General features: G+C 48.7%; 1 protein-coding gene across 1 annotated transcript; it reads right to left on the bottom strand.

Annotated features, from left to right (window-relative positions):
* Positions 1-127: 127 nt before the first annotated feature.
* Positions 128-17,247, bottom strand: FOXN4 (forkhead box N4). The gene is made up of 10 exons (XM_021544587.3): positions 17,171-17,247; positions 16,279-16,364; positions 6,755-6,918; positions 5,896-6,005; positions 5,667-5,807; positions 5,392-5,519; positions 4,578-4,674; positions 4,270-4,477; positions 2,715-3,074; positions 128-2,128 (listed from the first exon to the last, which is right to left on the bottom strand). The coding sequence occupies exons 2-10, from the start codon at positions 16,359-16,361 to the stop codon at positions 1,878-1,880; spliced, it is 1,542 nt and encodes a 513-aa protein (XP_021400262.3). The 5' UTR covers positions 16,362-16,364; positions 17,171-17,247; the 3' UTR covers positions 128-1,877.
* Between the last annotated feature and the right edge of the window lie 1,961 nt (positions 17,248-19,208).

Here is a 19,208-nt window from a genome sequence, read left to right as displayed (position 1 = left end):
CCCTGACCTCTGTGTCTTCTGTCCTTGTCCTGAGCAGGGCCTGGAGTCTCTGGCACTGGGCAGCCCCTTTTGTGTGGCCCAGGACCTGTTTGGGGTGGGGCAGCTCGGAGCATCCCTCCTGCCAGCCCCTGTCCCCATTCCAGACCCTTTCCGGGCATTTCAGAGGTTCTTCATTTCAGAAGAACTCTTAGAGTAAATACCTGTAAACTCTTCCAGTAAATACCTGTAAACTCTTTCAGTAAATACCAGTAAACTCTTACTCTCTTGGAGAATTTGAGCCAAGGATCCACCTTCATCTTGGCCATAGGGTCTGTAAAGGGAATGAAACTTGGGGAAGCCCAGCATGACACCAGAGCAGGCAGCACACAGCACATCCAGAATGCCCCAGGCGTAGTGCTAAGAAATATTTATTTAAAAAAGCAAAGACATCGTAGGTGACACCAGTCACAGCAAAGGATCATTCATCACATTTGTCCTTGGACAATAAATTATGACATGTGGAGCATCATGGTGCCTTTTGGAAGAGGTTGCCATGGAGGGATGAACAGATCATTCCAAGCCCCTGATCTTCATATTTTCAAGCAAGAAAGTGCCCTGTGGGCCCACTCCAGCATCCTGCACCCTCCAGCTTTAATCCATGGATGGGTGTGGGAGAGAAAAGCCTGGGAGCACCTGGATATGGCACTGGGAAATTCTCTGAATGCACAGGAACAGACAAAACCCAAGATATAAATAACACTTTTTGCTCACAGAGGTAAGTAGACTAAATGCTAAATTCCAATATATTTCAGATGTTTCATCACATTATTTGTAATGTATGTTAACAAGTACAAAGCAGGGTTTGAATTTTTTTTAAAAAAGCTACATTACAATCAGGTTTTTTAGTTAATAAGCAAATACTATTATGAAAGGTACAGTGACAATATTTGGTCTCTGAATTTTTAAAAAAGCTTAAGTTTCACAGTATCAAAAGTGCTTATTAAAGAAATGTAGTGTAAAAACTGTGATAAGATGGTTGTGGTTCTGATGATGAATAATTTAGTGGCTGAAAACCAGGTTACTGCAGCATTATACAAATTGAACAGTGCTCAGTTCACATAATTTCTTTTCATAACAATAAATATAAATAAATTTACAAGTAGTAATACTGCCTAGCACAAGAATAGACAGAAGCACAATACACAAGACTATAAACAAATCTATTTTTAAAAAAAATCCTAAAAATTGCCATAATTCCTAAAATCCTCTAGCCAGTGATCAGTTTAATAGTTCAGTAGTACCACTTCCTTCAGGGATGAGGACTTTTACAAATCTAGATATAACAGTGGCCTGCTAGGGAGGTGAGTTTTCCTTTTTTAGTGGTTTGGCTCCTTTTTTCCTACCTCCTAACAATAAATTAACAACAGTTATGTCAGAAAAGTGTTAGTGGTGCAAACGTCTCCAGGAACTGGGGGAAGTCTTTGTCCAATGTGGCAAATTAAGAAAAAATTACACACCAGGGGCACAATCAACCAACTTGGGCTGGCCAGCCCCTTGGCTTGTGGTGGCTTCTGTGACAGTGGTGACACAGCAGCTCCACCATGGTGTGGAATAAATTTAATTCCCTTAACTGAGTGTTTTTTAGCTCAGTTACATTCCAGTGAAAGTTCCTGCTGCCTTCCAGGTCCTTCTGAAGAGCTCCCCAGTCCCACAACACAAATGTCCATGCCCTTGCCATGGGAGAAAGTGGTTTTACAAGTCCCAGCTTGCTTTATTTTGGCCTCACACGCTGGAAGCAGCCAACACATCCCAAAGCAGGACGAGCCCTTGGAGCTTCCCGGTTGGATTTTAACCACGGGGAAGAACCGTCCCTCGGGATCCGTGGAACGGTGCCAAGCTCAGAGCAGAGGGATGGCTTTGTTGCCTTGGGGGTTCATGTACTGAGCAGCTGCCACATTGTCCAGGGTGGTGTAGGTGGTGTAAAGGCCAGTGACCTGCAGGTCGGAGAAGGAGCGGTCGCTGCCGCTGGACATGGGCGTGAGGCCGGGCGTGCCCAGCTCGCAGTCGGAGAGATGCAGGGGCGAGTTGCTGAAGGCACCCAGGGTGTCCAGGCTGAAGCTGTCGTCTTTCATCTCCTCCCAGATGTTCCCTGGAAAAGATGGAATCCTGCTCACAGCAGCACATCCCCAGGTCCCCAGGGCCGGGACTAAAGGGCTTCATTTGCTGCTTAAGGGTGGGACCACAGTGGTGCAAGGAGCAGCAAGTCTCATCCCCCAAATCCTGTGATTCAAGACCTTTCTCCAGCAAGTGTGTCTATCTCCCAAGTCATCTGCTTCCAGACCTTTCCAGACAGCATCTCTCTACCTGTGCTCTATCCAGGATCATGTTAGGCATTGCCACAAACCAGACAAGTTCTTCTTGCACAGAGAGAGAACCCCAAAGCATGAGCAGAGCTCTGTTTTCCCAAGGGCAGAGAGATGTGGTGTCCCACATCCAGCTGGTTTGACACCCCTGCTTCCACCCCGTGCAGTGCCTGCACTGGAGCCAGGAATGTGCTTTGCTGTGCCACCTGGCACAGGGACAAAATCCACTGAGGGTGACCGGGGAAGTCACCCTGCAGATGCCAACACCCAGCCTCATCCCAGAACATCCCACTGAGGATCCTAGTTGGATATTCAGTGACAAACACATCCACAGACCCCAGCTCTGCCCTCCCCCAGTGCCTCACCCCGTACCTTGCAGTGCGAAATCCATGATGCTTGGATCCAGAGCATCCACCTCGGTGCTCATGTCCACCGCCACGTTCGGGAAGTCCGGGGCGCGGCCCATGGGGTGGTGGGGCAGGGGGCTGTGGCTGATGTCAGGCAGGGTGTGCAGAGGAGGCGTTTGTGCAGGTGCTGGTGAGTTGGGGGCGAGGCGAGCCTGGGTCTGGAGCTGGTGGTGCAGCGGGAGGGACTGCAGGGACAGCGTCATGATGGGCTGGGGCTGGAGCTGGGACACGGAGATCCGGCCCAGCGGGGGCCCCTCGGGCTCTGCCTGCTTGTGGGGCCGCCTGCAGCTCTCGGGTCTGTCGGTGATCAGCTTGTCCAGCTCCTCTGCCCATTCCAGGGAGGGAAAGAGATGCTTTAACCCCTTTGTTCAAGCAGGGACTGCCCAAAGCACAACTGCATTTATGGCATGAACTGATTGTCACCGTGCGGGACCCAGCACAGGCTGTGACCGTGCAGGGAGCAAAGAAATGCCACCTAATTCCTTCCCCAAATCCACTTCCATGGTAATCCCTGAGCTAAAGAATTGATCACAAAACTGCAGAGCAGCCCAACCACCCCTGATGGCAGCTCACCCCCAGCTGCAGAGCTTCTATGCTCAGAGAAAACACTCAGAATTCTACTTATCTATAAGTACAAAAAAATTTCTGCTTATCTCCCAAATAGCTACAAAAAACTCCTGTTTCAGTGGCCCTTTTGCTTTTAAACAAATAGCATGTAATTTATCACTGACTGCATGTTACTGATTTTGTAGTAAAAACCTCCAGTTGATTTTATCAATACCGAGCTCCTGAAAGCTTTGAAAACGTGGTTCTTTATAAATAAGAAATTTTATAAATAAGGGGAGGAATAATAAATAAATAATATATAAATAATAAATATATTAGTAGAAATATATTAATATGTATACTAATTTACTATAATTTAATTTGTAATAATTTATATTAGTATAATAATGTATAGTATATATAGTTTATATATGCACTATATATACTATATATACTTATATATACAGTACACTATAGTGTATATATATACACTATATATACTGTATATAGTAGTATAGTATAAATAATTTATATTATTTAATGTAATTTATACTAATTTGTATTAGTAGAAATATATTAATATATATAATATATTGATATAGCTATAGATATATTGATATAATATATATATGATATTATAGATACATAAAATATATCTATATAGATATATAGATATAATGTTAGATGTGTATCTATATAAATATATAAGATAATATAGATAATAAATAGATATAAATGCATAATAGTTATACTAATAGAGTATTAAATAATATTAAATTCGATGTTATAAATAAGAAAATGTCATAGGAAAGGGAGAGTTTTGCAGAAGAGCAGGCAAGAAACAGCATTAAAATTCTTCTCTATGAAAAGCGCATTAAATGTGCCTTGATATTAAAATATTCCCACAAACAGTAACCCCGGATGCAGGGAGTGCCATGGACGTGCAGGATGGGGATGTGGGGCACCAGCCCTACCTGGGTTAGCCATGCTCCTGTGAATAGCAGCCAAATCCTTCCTCTTCCACTTCTGCATCTCCTCCTCCATCTTGTCGATCTTGGCGGGGTTGAGGGCCCAGAGGCAGCCCTTGCGGGACGTCCCGCTCAGTTTGTTCTCCACCTTCTCAAAGCACTTGTTCAGCGACAGGTTGTGGCGCACGGAATTCTTCCACCCATCAGGGGCAGTCTGCGAAGGGGCAGGAAGGGGTTAATGGGAGCAGCCGTGGTGTTGGGGGGATAAGGGGGCTTGGGATGTGGCGTTTCCAAGGTCGGGAATGCTCAGGCACCTTGAAGTAGGGGAAGTGCTCCTTCATGAAGCTGTAGATCTCGCTCACGGGCAGGCTGCCGGTCTTGCTGTTCTTCAGCGCCATCGCGATCAAACAGCTGCGGGCAGGGAAACCAGCAATGGCTTGGAATCATGGAATCCTTGGCTGGGAAGGGACTTAAAGCTCATCCAGCTCCACCCCCTGCCACCTTCCACTAGCCCAGGTTGCTCCAAGCCATGTCCAACCTGGCCTTGGACACTTCCACAGCTTCTCTGGGCAGCCAGGGCCTCCCGACCCTCACAGGGAGGAATTCCTTCCCAATATCCCATCTAACCCTGCCCTCTGGCAGTGGGAACTCACTCCTCTTGTCCTGCCACTCCATAACTTCTGGTCTAGCAACCCTGGACCCACCTCTTCAGACACAAACAGCTGGGATCCTGGGATTTCTGTTCCCAAGGGCTCAGGATGAGCTGATTTAGAAGGGACCCACAAAGATCATTGAGTGCAGCTCCTGGCCCTGCACAGGCACCATCCTCCAGAGTCACACCACATTCCCAAAAGGATTTTCCAAACCCTTCTTCTTGGGCTCTGCCAGGCCTGGTGCTGTGACCACTTCCCCCTGATCCTCAGGTTTTATTCCTCTGTGCTGTTACTGTGCTGCTCTCTAGGAATTACTTTGCTTGTTCACTCCTGCTACCCCTCAGAGGCAGCTTCCACAGAACTCCTGCATGGATGAGGGGATTTTTGTTCCCTTCCAAAGGACTCAGACACCCCTGCAGTGTCACAGCCATCCCAGGACAGGCTGTAGGCAATGTGCTCCCTGCTCCCCACTCACCTGTAGGAATAGATGGGCTTGGGATAATGCTTTGGGTGCAGTTCCTGGGCAGAGTGGGGAGCCAGGCGTGGCTGGGAATAGTGTGGCTGTGCCCCATAGGATGTGTTGTAGATTGCTGCTGGGTTACACTGTGTGCAGAGAGAAAAGAAGGGAAATGTTGGATGCAAAATGCCCATGGGTATGTGGATTTAGGGATATTTTAGTTTTCTTTTAAAAGACATCTAGATTTGATCTTGGCAGGTTCTTCAAGACAGACAACAAGCACATACCAGTACCTGCTGGGGGTTCTGGGCCAGGGCAAACACCTGGTGGGAGTGAGGAGGAGGAGGAGGATGAGGAGGAGGAGGAGGAGGGAAGAGCTGTTGATGTGTTTGCAAACCAGGGGACAGCTGCCCACCCATGGCATAGGGGCTCATCTGCCGAGAGAAACACAACAGTCAAGGAATTATCACCACCTTGTCCCAGGAGCTGGGGCAATAATGAGCCACCAAGGCCTGCTCTTACATTGGCTCCATGTGCTGAAATGGAATTGAGGCCCAGGATTCCCTGTGGGAGGCTGGCCTGGACGTGGATCATCGCCCCGGGTGTCGAGTGCATCGTGCTCCCCACAGGACCTGGCGTGGAGAGAGGAAGGCAAGGAATGCTCCCATGGAAGCACAGTTCAGGGAAAGGGATTAATAGATGCAGCTGGGCACAGGGAAGTTCTGGAGTGGAGAATCCAACTTCTCTGGCTTTTCACAGCTTGCCCAGGTGACATCAGCTGCTCCCAAAACTTGTTAGGCAGGGAAGGAGAGGGGCAGCTGTTTAACAGCCCCCGGTGGTGACACAGACACTGTGTCTTACAAAAGAGAAACAACACATTCAGCATCAGCTGGATTTGTGCTCTCAGGCAGGCTGAGCTCTGTGATGTGTGTTTACCTAAAGGATGTTCACGAGGGAAAGCAAAGAGTTCAACAACACACGCTGCAAGGCTGCAAGAAGCAAAGAGGTGCGAGGTAAATGAGGTGCCCTTTGTTTTATCAGTGTTGAAACAATGCAGAAAGATTCATCATCTAATTTCAGAGCTGTTGAAAATCTCTGAAAGCCAGGACTTAAAATACCTCAACCCAACAGGTCACCAGCAGCTGCACTGAGCAGAAATTCCCATGGGATGTGAGTGTTGCCAGTGCTAGAGCTCTCTTCCTCTTGGAATGAGGGGAAGGCACCAGCAGAGCCCTCATGAGAAACCAACAGGCTCCAGGTCTTTGGACAGGAAGCAAAACGTAAAAGGCTAGGAAAAGGGAGCCTGAGGGGGAGTGGCAGGGCCAGGCTGTGCTGTTTGAGGAGCAGTTGCTCCCTATTCCCATTTCCCACCCCACAGTACCTGTCTGCTGGAGCATGGCATTCTGGGCGCCCAGGCTGAAATCCATTCTCCCACTGGCCATCTGTTGGAGCCGAGGCACATCCACGGATGTCAGCCAGGACAGGGACTGCAAATCCCCTGGGAGCTCATCCTCGCTCAGCTGGGACGGGTCTGAAGCCAGGAGTCTGCAAAGCAGCAGGGAAGGTTAGCAGGGAGCAGGGATGGGGCTGCATTGTCCCTGGGAAGAGATGGCTGGGGTGCCAAAGCTCCTGCAGGTCAGTGGGAAGAACCACCAGGCTGGAATTCTGTATCCAAATCCAGACGTGCCCTGTGGTTTTACAGCTGGTTACTGACACCCTTTACCTGGCCTTGTGTTCCTTTGTCCAGTCTGAAACACTCTGGTTAAGAAAACCTGTTGTGGAGCATTTTTAGGGGAAGAAGGCCCAGGAACCCAGCAGAGAAACTGCCTGGAAACAAATCCAAACTGATTCCTTATTTTCACACCTGTCAGAAATTTGCACTCTTTTGGCTTTGATGGGGGAGAAACCAGGACTTAGAGCCTGATCATTCTGTATTAACCCTGCAATCCAGAGCCTTGGAAGGAGCTCTGTGCCCAGCTCCTGGGGAATGTGTGTGCTGCTTCTGCTGGAACACCTGGGAAAACTTTTCCCAGCCCCTGGATCCTGTCAGTGGTGACAGATCAGCAGCTGCATAAAAAGAACTTCACAGACTGAACAGCTGATATCTTCCATTCAGATATGTGAAGTTATTGATACTTAAAAAAAACAATTTTTAGGCAGTTTTTGACAGAGTAAAGGACCAGAATGAAAGGTTTGAGACTGGAGGCACCATATCTGCCAGGCACCAGCAACAACAGCAGGCACAGCTGTGACAGGCTGCTTTTGGTTTAAAGCTCTCCTTTTGACACCTTTTACATGTTCCAAATCACCTGTTTTGCTTTGCTTCTGATAGAGCATATGGTACAAAACGGGAATATTGGAATATATTTACAGTACTCAAAAATTCCTGTGTGGTCCGAACTCCCCGTTAAAGTCGATAAAAGAACTCTTGCAAATGAAAGGCTAAATTAATTAATTTATGTGGAACAGTATTACAGCAGTCACTGGTACCTTGTGGAGTAAAGCAGTAATTAGGGCATGTCAGGAAGTTGTCACTCGACACCCGGGGTAAACCTAAAGGGATTCACATCCAGGAAAACATCTTTATCTCTCAGAAAAACATAATTTAGTTGGATGCAGTTGATTTTGCTTTCAAACCCTTTTGCTTTCAAGAGCTCTCAGAGATGTGTTAAAGTTGTGTCTGCTGCTGATGTGTGTTTGCTGCCAAATGATGCTGCAGAAATCTTAAATAAATCCGGTCTCTTGCTGAAGCATCTTTTATGTTTTACACGACTCTAAATCAGCTTAAAAGAACAAGGCAGAACTCCAGTGCCTGCCTGCCCTGGAGCTTTCAGCTCCTCTATTCAGGAATTCCAGAAACACCTATCAAGGCTCGGTGAACCTCTGTCGGGGAGATCTTTAAAGCAAAATGCCACTTGTTTGCAAAAGGATTTTATAAAGGAGAAAAGGGTGGGGGGGGGAAAAATCAACACGGGACCAAGTGCCAAAGGGAAAAAAAAAAAAAAAACCCTCTTCAAATCTCCCTCGCAGCCGTGTTCTCTCTCCTACTGTAGTTATAGGGCAATAATTAGCATCGCCATGGTTACGCCATTAAAAAAATAAAGGGAAAAAAAAAGGAAAAAAAAAAAAAAAAAAAAAGAAGCCCATCAGGTGACGGCTCTCCCGGCGCGGAGATTGGCTGGATTGGAAGAAAACAGGGGCACGGAATGATTTGAAAACCGGGCAGGCTCGGGGTCGTTTGCAACAGTTGGCTCCATTGAGGGGGAGCCGCCGGCCCTTTGTGCGCCCAACGCCCGCGGCACGTGGCCCCCATTGTCTGTGGGCACCCCGCTTCATTGTGCCACCCCCAGCCGCTCCTTCCTCCGCAAACCTCCCATTAATCTGCCCCGAGTGACAGGCGACACACCACACACGTCCCCTCGCCATCTGGCACCCCGCGCCCTGCCGGCGCTACCGGGGTCAGCGCCCCTCCCCAGCCGCATTCCCGGCCCGGAATGCGGGAGAATCCTGCCTCGGCCTCACCCGGGATGCACCCGGCTGCCCGTGGGAAGGTGCGGCTGCGTGTCCCGCTCCAGGGACACGAACAGGGCCGAGGAAAGGGTCGGGTGTCGGCTGGGAAATCGCTGTCACTGTCATCAGGCTCTGCTTTAAACGGTTATGAAGATGCAGTTGTAGTTAATAGCTAGAGAAGAGTGCAAAATGGCTCTTTCTCCAAGTCAATGCCTTTCCTTTCCTTTCCTTTCCTTTCCTTTCCTTTCCTTTCCTTTCCTTTCCTTTCCTTTCCTTTCCTTTCCTTTCCTTTCCTTTCCTTTCCTTTCCTTTCCTTTCCTTTCCTTTCCTTTCCTTTCCTTTCCTTTCCTTTCCTTTCCTTTCCTTTCCTTTCCTTTCCTTTCCTTTCCTTTCCTTTCCTTTCCTTTCCTTTCCTTTCCTTTCCTTTCCTTGCCTTGCCTTGCCTTGCCTTTCCTTCCCTTCCCTTCCCTTCCCTTCCCTTCCCTTCCCTTCCCTTCCCTTCCCTTCCCTTCCCTTCCCTTCCCTTCCCTTCCCTTCCCTTCCCTTCCCTTCCCTTCCCTTCCCTTCCCTTCCCTTCCCTTCCCTTCCCTTCCCTTCCCTTCCCTTCCCTTCCCTTCCCTTCCCTTCCCTTCCCTTCCCTTCCCTTCCCTTCCCTTCCCTTCCCTTCCCTTCCCTTCCCTTCCCTTCCCTTTTAAAACCACCTCAGCCTGTTCACTACACTTTTTAAAAAATGGATTCACTAGTTATCAGATTGACACTCTGTTAAAAATGAGGAAAAAAGCAAATTCAATCAGAATTACATCCCTGCCCATGGCAGAGGGTTGAAACAAGATATTTAAGGTCCCTGGCCAACCCAAACCATTCTGGGATTCTGTGTTTCAATGATTTGATAATTCTATGATTCCATGATTTCAAGTTTAAAGATTATTCTTCAGGCTGCCTTCAAAATCAATGTTGAATCTCTCATATCTTAAAGAAGGTGAAATTTTTAAGGATTCCCATTGCTGCCTGGCTGAGGAGTTTTAAGTCTGGGGATATTCTGTAGCATAAACCCAGCAGAACTCCCAGGCCACAGGCTCAATGTGTGCCCTGCTTCTAGTGAAGAAATTCTAATTTAACTGCAGAAAAAGAGAGAGCCAAGCACAAGAATAACCAACATTGTCATCTCCTGGGGTTTAAATCTTCCTGAGCTGAAAACTGCCTGTGCCAAGACAGCTACAGATCCATAAGTGCATGTTGGAATGCCAGGTGGGATTGGATTCTGTTCCCCACCACTGCCCTGCTCATCACTTTGGAGGGTAAACTCCAGGAGGATAAACTCCAGGAGGATAAACTCCAGGAGGATAAACTCCAGGAGTCAGAGCTCCTGCCTTTGGCTGGGTGTTCACAGCCCCTGGCACAATGGGGCACTGTGGTAAAAGCAGCCTTTCAGTGCATGTAAATGAGATAAATAGTGATAGGCTCTAATTAATGCACTGCTGAGCCTCCCCTGCTCATTCCCAGGGCTCCTGGAACCCCGGCAAGGGGAGGCTGCAGTCCTGCCAGATGTGTTGCAAACGTGGTGTTGTTTTTCAGGGTGTGGTGAAATGATGCAACTCCACTTTTACCCCTCTGCTTTCAACTCTCTGCAGGAAAACATCCCCTGCTTCTGTTTCTCTCCTGGAAAGGCACCTGCAAGGATGAGAATCCAGAGGGTGCTGAGGGTCTAAAGCCCAGTCCTCCTGTGTATCCCGGGATGCTGATCCACAGATCCTCCTCTGAAAAGTGCCTGGAAAACTGGGTGTGATACAGAAATGCTCCATGGCACTGTTAGTCTGTACAATCTGCTCTGGAGTTTTCCGCCCAAAATATTTATCCCATCAGGATAATTGGATCAGGAACACCTTGGAATCAGACTCCTTTCAATATCTGATGCTGGGCTCACCTGGCAAAGTTCACCAGAGCCTGCCAGCAGCACAAAATCCTCACTCACAGCAACCTAAAGGTATCTTCACCTTTTTCTCACCACCATCAAGAGCATCCTGCTGGCACAATGTGGAATTGGAGTCATTCCTGGCCTGACCTCGCAGGAGTTTAACACCAGAGCTGGATCTGAGTCTGTACTACAGTGGGGCTTTGCCAGCTTCCCTCAGGCTGAGCTCAGGGTGGTTCCTCACCTTGGGAACCACTGCCAGGGGAATTATCCATGAATTATCCACCTCCCTATTGCATGGGATGGTGAACTCATGCCTGGAGACTGCAAGGATCCTCTCCTCAACAAGCCATCACCTCCACCTGGAACAGAGCCAGGCCAAAACCCTGCAGCTGCATTTGGGATATTCCATGGTTTTCAGTCTCACTCAATTGACAGTTTTTTCCCATTTTCAACACTGCCACCTGAGTTTTTAGCCCAGGCTTAGGTGACACAACTGCTCAACAGGCAGGAGCAATTGGGTGATGGGTTCTTAATTAGCTGTTTGCAATGGTTTATCCAGTCAGAGACAACTGGACAGAAAGAGTCCAAAGAAAACTCTTCTAGAAATGGTGTTTTCCTTTGTCTGGGATTACACAAAATCCTCAGGGCAAAGCACAGAGAGTTCTTATAGGCAAGACAAGGAAAAGATTTATATTGTGACTCTCCAGCTGTGTCCATGGTGAGAAGGATCCTCTGTTTCACTGAATGATTCAACTTCCCCATCTCCTTCAGCTCCTCATTCCAGCTGCTCTGCTCCTTCCCTTTATGCCCTTCCCCTCCCAGGTGCTTTTCCCCCACTGTTTTCTGGTTTCCACACTCACAATTAGCTGTCCCTTTCAACTTCTTTTTGCCCCAGCTCCTCTCCTGTTTTACTCTGCAGCTCCCAGAGTTTTTGGTCTGTGATTCCTCCCTGAAGGCACAACACACACCCAGTCCCAAACCATTGTCCCACCCCTTCTCTCTGTGTTCAAGATCTCCAAGTTATTTCTGGCCATGATGAAAATCAGAACAAAATTTAAGCAGCTTTCCAGGGATAAACAGAGTCCCTCCTTATCCATAACTCAAAAAACATTGCATTATCAGAACAAAAACTAGGGAGGAAAAAGCAAATTAACATCATTAACCTGGCAGGTGGTGATGGTCTCCTTTCCTTGCACCACGCTGGACTCTCTAAAAATCCTCTGCAAAGGTACTTGAACAGGCTGAAGGTACTAAGAACAGGCTACAACTGCACTCCTGGAGCTTTTTACCATCCCAACTCCCCATTTCACTACCCCCATTACACCAGTTCACTATGGGACCAGTGGAAACTGGATTACAGTCAAATGTGTAATGCTTAAACCCAAGAGGAAACGAGAGGTGATGGCAGCACTGCACCCCCAGCCACTCATTCCCTGCTCTGCTCTAACCATCCCTAGGCTGGGATGTACCAAATACAGCTGGGATCTGACTCAGGAACCTGTTTGGTAAAAAATCCCAAACCAAACAACCCAAAAATCAACTTTTTGACCGATGTGAGAACAAAGCAAAAAGTGTTGAAGCATCAGGCACTACAGGGATGTTTTATATGAAAAACAGGACCATGGTCTGACAGGGAAGCTACTTTTTCCTTGGAAATTGCTGCTCATTAGCACTGGAGCCTCGTGTAGGTGTGAGTGCAGTGTAAAGGGAATATCAGCTCTACAACCTGTCCCTGGGCAGGGCTCTCAGGAGCCCCTCAGTCACTGGGACTGCAGCAGCTCCTCTTCCTGCACTTGTCAGTGGGTGCCAGGAGCCTCTGAGATCCCCCAGGAATGCTGGAGAAGTCCCAGTTCCCTTTGTCTTTTGGCCAAACACCTTTGTGAGGTAAGGGATGAGCCCTTTCTGCTCCCCCGGGACCCCGAGGTGCTGCCCCAATCCAGCCCCTCCAGCTGCGCCGTCACCGCGGGACCTGGGGAGAAGCAAAAGGCCACAAATTTTTATTCCTCCAGATCAGCACATTTCAGGAGTGCCGAGGAAACAGTTGTGCTAATCCACTTAAATCAATCCAGTTTGACTGATTCCTTGGAGGTTTCTCACTTTTTTTTTTTTTTCTTTTTGGAAAGAATGAAGCAACTCCCGCGCTGGAATTCCTGGGACACTCGGAGTCATTATCTCACTGCCTGTCAGACACGAATGTCACAGGAATGGACACTGGCATTTTCTCCAGGAACAATTAGGGTGTTGTTAGTGATGCATTTGTAACCTTTTGTACACTCCCATCCATCCATCCATCCATCCATCCATCCATCCATCCATCCATCCCAGGGCACAGAGGTGTCACTTCCTCTCCAGAAACCCCAGTGTAAAAAAAAAAAAATACCCCAGAGATAAGAGCACAACAAATGTGCTCAAATTACAGATTTGTCATCTTTTTCCTGCCACATCTGGAATTGATGCAGTACAGCAGTCCTGTGCTTCTTAATCTCATTTTACACTGAATTATGACAACATAAAGTAATTAAGGAAAATATTGATCAGACTAATGAGCTAATGAATATAGAAATATTTTTAAGAATCAAAGAGATAATTAAAATGGGGTAAAGGACAATATAATCCACTAATATATTGAATTGTTAATTATTAAACCTTTTGATCAAAAATATGTAATTTAAAGCTTAATTCCTGTTTAACATATAGAAAATGCATTCAAAATTCTCCACAAGGCTTCTGTCAGCTGGAAATACATAATAACACACAAAAAAAAAAAAAATAGAAAAGTGGTCCTTACACCAAGTATTATTGAATCAGATCTTAAAATCAAAATGACAGATTTTATATTTCAATTCAAAATATTGCCTGGATTGCTACAGGGCCCAGGAGCTGAAGAACCTGGATTTCCAGGAATCAGCCCATAAACTCCATGGGAAAAACCTGGAGCTGGCTCCTAAAATTTGCACAGCTCTGTGCTGGAACCACCACTCCATAGAAAACTTGTGGTCTGCTGGTGCTGCTGGCACTAAAACACGTTAAATTATTAATTATGATTGACAAGGATGAAGTGCTAAGGGTTAAAAAAATCTCAGTGTGTTACAATTTTCTACTTTCATTCCCTTAAATGCGATATGGAATCATTAGAAATATTTGTCAGTCCTACGAGGGTGAATATATTGAATATGGTGGTATTTTCTGTAGGAAATGAAGAGAGGCAGCTGCTAAAATGAAGAATTATTTTGCATTGCAGCCAGGCAGTGACAGCACCACAAAAACAGGCAGTGGAGGAGATCTGATGGCCCTTAATCATCCCTGTGCTGTTTTATATCCCCCAGCTCACTGGTGGGAGGGTTATTTGCCTAAAATCATTTTACAGGGCTGCAAAAAGTCCTGGGATTTCACACGGCAGCCAAAAGCAGCCCAAACCTCACCAGCACCCTGAGCCACAGCAAATTTACTGCAGACGCTTCGGAGCTGCACAATTCAAAAACCTGTTCAAATCAGATTTTTTGCCACGTTTATTTTTACAAAAAATACCAAAAAAAATTTAAAAAAATTTTTTTTAAAAATCCCAAGTTTTCCAGCTTTAAGCACAATCTGCCTGCAAGCTGATGGGTGCCTGGGGCTTGGATCCCCTCCCTTCCCAGCCTTTTCCTCCTCGCAGCAAAGCCGGGGCTCCTCCAAGTCCAACTGTCCCATTGAAAGGGTCCAAATGAGACAGAAGAGTATTCTCAGCACAGCCCCAGCCTCGCACTCGTTAATTGGAGGCCATTCCCCATTTTGTGGAGCCTTGATGCTCCCCCATGGAGAACTCGGGACTGTGGGTTCCAGTCTTGGACTGTGGTGACAGCAGGAGAGTAAACAGAGCTGATAGAATTTGACAGGTCTATTCTTTTCTTAAAATCATTCAGTCTAAAAGATTTTCTTTTACATAATCCAAAGTGTTTTCTCATGAAGTAGGACAAATACTGCTCCGCATTTATGGTGCAGTTCAGATTTTATGCATTTTTATCAGAATTTGCCACTATTAAACGAGGTCAAATCATTCGTTTTAAAGCCGCGGTAAAGAAATCACAAGTGGGTGAAAAACTTTAGAGAACTGAGTTCAAAACATTTCACAGAGGACCCAAAGCTGGTTTTTAAAAAGAGGAAAAGAAAGTTATGATTTTTTTTTTTTACTGCAATAAGAGAAATCCTATCTTTCTCCCCAAAAAGCCTTTTTTTGTTTTTTTTCCCTGCAGCTCTGAGTTAAAGAACAATTCTCTCCCTAAAAAAAGGACTTTGTTAAGGTGGTGAATTCTGCAGGGCACTGAAGATCCAACCTTAAATCCACATCCCCAGAAGTCCCTCTCACCCACCCCCTTCCTTAAATCCCAAATAATTTCTTCACCAATATTTACGTAGCCAAGAAAAATGCCCAGAGCAAACAGTGCCTCGGGAAAGAGCAAAACCAGAGGCACAAACCTTTTCCCCAGAGGCTGCAGGGACTAAAACAAATCCCTTGTTGAGCTGCAAGAGGCTGAGCTGCAGCCTTTGCATTTTGAATAGAGAGAGGCCAGGAGAAGAATACCTGCAGCAGCCCCAGGAAAGGTTGCAAACCCCTCAGGCTGGGAGGAATGAATCTCTTGATGCTCATTTTATATAAAAAAATTAATTCATTTTCTTCAGCTTTGCTCTCTGTTTTGTTGTGAGGACTGGGACATGTTGTGTGTGTTCTGTATTTATTGGAGCTTTGCATCATGTGACAAAATGTAACCTAACATAACCCAGGGCTCTGTAATTAATGCAGAACTCTCCTGTAGCCTCTAACAATGCTTTGAAATGATAAATGGAAGCACGGTGGTGCAGGTAAATTAAATTATGAAAGGCTCTTGGCAAAGCCAGGTTTGTTCCCACCCATATTAAAAGCCCTTTGACATGTTGTCAGTGCTTTGGAGGGCTACACAAGTGCTTGTTTTAATTAAAAGCTCCTCCAGTGTCTCTTGTTTAGTCTCTCCATGACTTCTCCACAACAATGCAAAAAGAGATCTGCATGGGAACTTTTAAACTATTATATTTTAACGAGAATATCCTTCTGTGGCAACGCTTGCGCTGGGCAGAGAATTTAGAGAGACGTCAGCCCAAGTTTTGAAGGGATATTTATCAAATATAGGTTAGTATGAAAATCAGAGCATCATAGAATTATGGAATGATTATGGATGTAAAAGACCTCCAAGATTAGCAAGTCCAGCCTTCACCCAAATGCCACCATTGTGAATACTTTAAACAGGAATGTTTCTAAATCAGGAATGCATTGTAACTGGCCATCAGCCTTAGAAATCTTATTTAGAGTGGAGGAATAATTCAGATAGCTTAAAAAAAAAATAAAGAAGGAGAAGAAAAGTGGATTTCTACATGCTAAAAGGATTTTTTAGGAGGCAAGGAGGAAGCAGGAGGAGTTGGCAGCTGTGCCAGTGGGGTGCACGTTTTTGAAACGGATAAAACCTCACCTGTACTCCTGCGAGGGGTGGTGGCTCTGCCCTGAATTCCTAATGATTCCTGACATTATGGACGGGATTTCGCTCTCTATCATCTCCTGGGGAAGCAGCAGAGGCAGCGGTCAGCAGCAGTAGCTATCCAGCACTTCAGCAGCGCCGGGAGCCACCGGCCCCGGCCGAGCCCCGGCACCGGGCACCGGCACCGCCGGCTGCGCTGCCGGCGCTGGGAAAGGCAGGAAAACGCTTCCCGGGGGATGATCCATCCAGAGAGGGACCCCTGAGGGAGGGACAGCTACCGACAGGGCTGAGGGGACCGGGAGCACCGAGCCAGCCGGGAGCGCTCCCGCCTTGGGCTGCTCTTATCCCCTCCCCAAGCAGCATCCGTCGCGTTTTGGGGGAAAAAGCTGCGGGAGCTGCAGCGGTCCGAGCGCGCCCGGGCTGCCCGGGGATGAGGGGAACCGGGAGACCCCAGCCCTGGATGCTCAGAGATGGAAAGGGAGCCCGGGAGAATCCCAGCACCCCACGGGTGGAGGGAGCCTGGTGGTTCCCGCGGATGGAAAGGGAATCCCAAATCCGGGAGAATCCCCAAACCGCTGCCCTAGGGATGGAGGGAGCCGGGGAGAACCCCAGACCCGCTGCCTCGGAGCTTCAGGGGGAGTCCCGCTCCCAAACCCGCTGTCCCGGGATGGAAGAGCCCGGGGGTCCCGGTGCCTCGGGATGGAGCGAGCCCGGGGGTCCCGGTGCCTCGGGATGGAGCGAGCCCCGGGACTCCCAGCCCCGCTGCCGCGGGGATGGATGGATGCAGGGAGCCGGGGGTTCCCCATCCCCGCTACCCCGGGACGAAGGGAGCCCGGGGCTGCCCATCCCCGACCCCCCAAGCCCGCCGGGCGCTCCGTGCACCAACCTGTCGGGCGGGGCCCCGGGGCCGCCCGGAGCTCGGCGGGCGCTCGGTGCGCGGGGCGGGCGGCGGGGCCGCGCTCCGGCCCCGGTTTAAATTTCCCTCTCCGGAGCTGTCCAGCCCCGAGCATGCGCGGCCCGGCCCGGGGTCAGCGCCGGGGCAGGGCCGGGCAGGGCCGCCCCCGCCCCCGGTGCCGCCGGTGCCCCCGCCCCGCGGTACCGGGCAGGGCGGCGCGTCCCAACGGGGAGCGGCGGATGAGCAGCGGGAAAAGCGCTGATTGACCCAACTTTGTGCAACTTTCCGCTGGGAGCAGGGGGAGGGATCCGCCCGTTCAAACGGGCACCGGCGGGAGGAGAGCGGAGCGGGGAGGGGGCGGCTCGGGGGAGCCGCTGCCCAACGCCCGGTGCCCGGTACCGGTGCTCAGTGCCCGGTACCGGTGCTCAGTGCCCGGTACCGGTGCTTAGTGCCCGATGCTCAGCGGTCGGGACCGGGAGCTCCGTCTCCGGTACCCGGTGCCCCGCTCGGCGCTGCGGGAAGCGGAACGGAGGCAGCGGCCGGAGCCGCCGGTCCCCGCCGGTCCCCGCCGCCGGTGCCGGGATGGCCGCGGGAGCGGGAACGGAGCCGGGACAGCCCCGGGCAGGCAGCGCCGGGTCTGAGCCTCAGCGCTGCGGGAGGTGAGGGATGGGGATGGGAGGATGAGGATGGACAGGATGGGGAAGGCAGGGATGAGGATGGCAGGATGAAGATAGGAGGGATGAGGATGGCAGGATGAGGAAGGCAGGATGAAGATGGGAGGGATGAGGATGGGAGGATGAGGATGGACAGGATGAGGATGGGCAGGATGAGGAAGGAAGGATGAGGAAGGCAGGATGAGGAAGGCAGGGATGGGGATGGCAGGATGAGGATGGGAGGATGAGGATGGACAGGATGAGGATGGGCAGGATGAGGAAGGAAGGATGAGGAAGGCAGGGATGGGGATGGCAGGGATGAGGATGGCAGGATGAGGATGGCAGGGATGAGGATGGGAGGATGAGGATGGCAGGATGAGGATGGCAGGGATGGGGATGGCAGGATGAGGATGGCAGGATGAGGATGGCAGGGATGAGGATGGGAGGATGAGGATGGCAGGATGAGGATGGCAGGATGAAGATGGGAGGGATGAGGAAGGCAGGATGAGGATGGCAGGGTGCTGAGGCCCTGGCACAGGGTGCCCAGAGAAGTTGTGGCTGGGGATGTCCAAGGCCAAGCTGGACAGGGTTTGGAGCAATATGGAAAGAGAATCATTCATTCAGAGCACTGTAATTCTCCCTCCTCTTTCACCAGAGCCTTTTGAAGCACGGCTCAGCCATCAGAGAGTGAAGTCTGATGATAATGACACAAATTTAGGACAGTGTTACCTCCAAGTACCAGAAAGACATGGATCAAACATCTGAGCCAAGGTCAAATCCCACATCAGCAGAGATCCATCTCCAGAAAACATTGGCTTAGACTGTCCAGGTCTTTTCTTGAGACCAGATTTTATTTCCTATAAACCCATCATCAAAACAGGGACCAACCTTCCCTGTCAGGAAAGTGGCCTCTAAGCAGAAGCAGTTTGAATTCTGTGATGACACTGGGTGCTTTGGGCTCAGCACAGCAAGGCTGAAATTTGGAAATACTCCCAATATCCTGCACAATGAAAATGCACAAGATCCACGATAAATGTATTTCCTTGTGCTTGCCAGTTTACCACAGAGTAGAGAGGGGATGAAATGTGAAGACAGAACTTTTTTTTCTGCTCTTAATGAGAATCTGTTCACTTTGATGAGCATCAAATCTCTCTCTGTTAATTGCTGTCAATAGAAGTGGAGATTAATCAATACTTCTATGAATCAATGCCTTTATCAGGCACCTCTGGAGAACTGAAATGAGAGGAAAAGTCACAGCACTGGCAGAGCCTCAGGCATGGAGTTTGCACAGTTGCAAGTGTTCCCTTAATTACAGGCTGCATTAATTAATGTTGGGCTGTAACTTATTAAAAGGTCATCTCAGAGTCGTCACAGCC

Source organism: Lonchura striata, chromosome 15, assembly GCF_050655825.1.
Source record: "Lonchura striata isolate lonStrDom1 chromosome 15, ASM5065582v1, whole genome shotgun sequence".
Lineage (NCBI taxonomy): Eukaryota > Metazoa > Chordata > Aves > Passeriformes > Estrildidae > Lonchura > Lonchura striata.
The sequence above is the reverse complement of the archived record's forward strand: the minus strand, read 5'-3'. Positions and strand labels throughout refer to the sequence as shown.

Excerpts from the sequence above, each read along its gene's own strand:
- FOXN4 (XM_021544587.3), bottom strand. The coding sequence starts at position 16,361 with ATGATAGAGAGCGAAATCCCGTCCATAATGTCAGGAATCATTAGGAAT. Across the intron at positions 6,919-16,278 it reads CACCCCTCGCAGGAGTACAG|ACTCCTGGCTTCAGACCCGT; the intron begins GTGAGGTTTTAT and ends GCTGCTTTGCAG. Across the intron at positions 4,478-4,577 it reads AGCACTTCCCCTACTTCAAG|ACTGCCCCTGATGGGTGGAA; the intron begins GTGCCTGAGCAT and ends GCCCCTTCGCAG.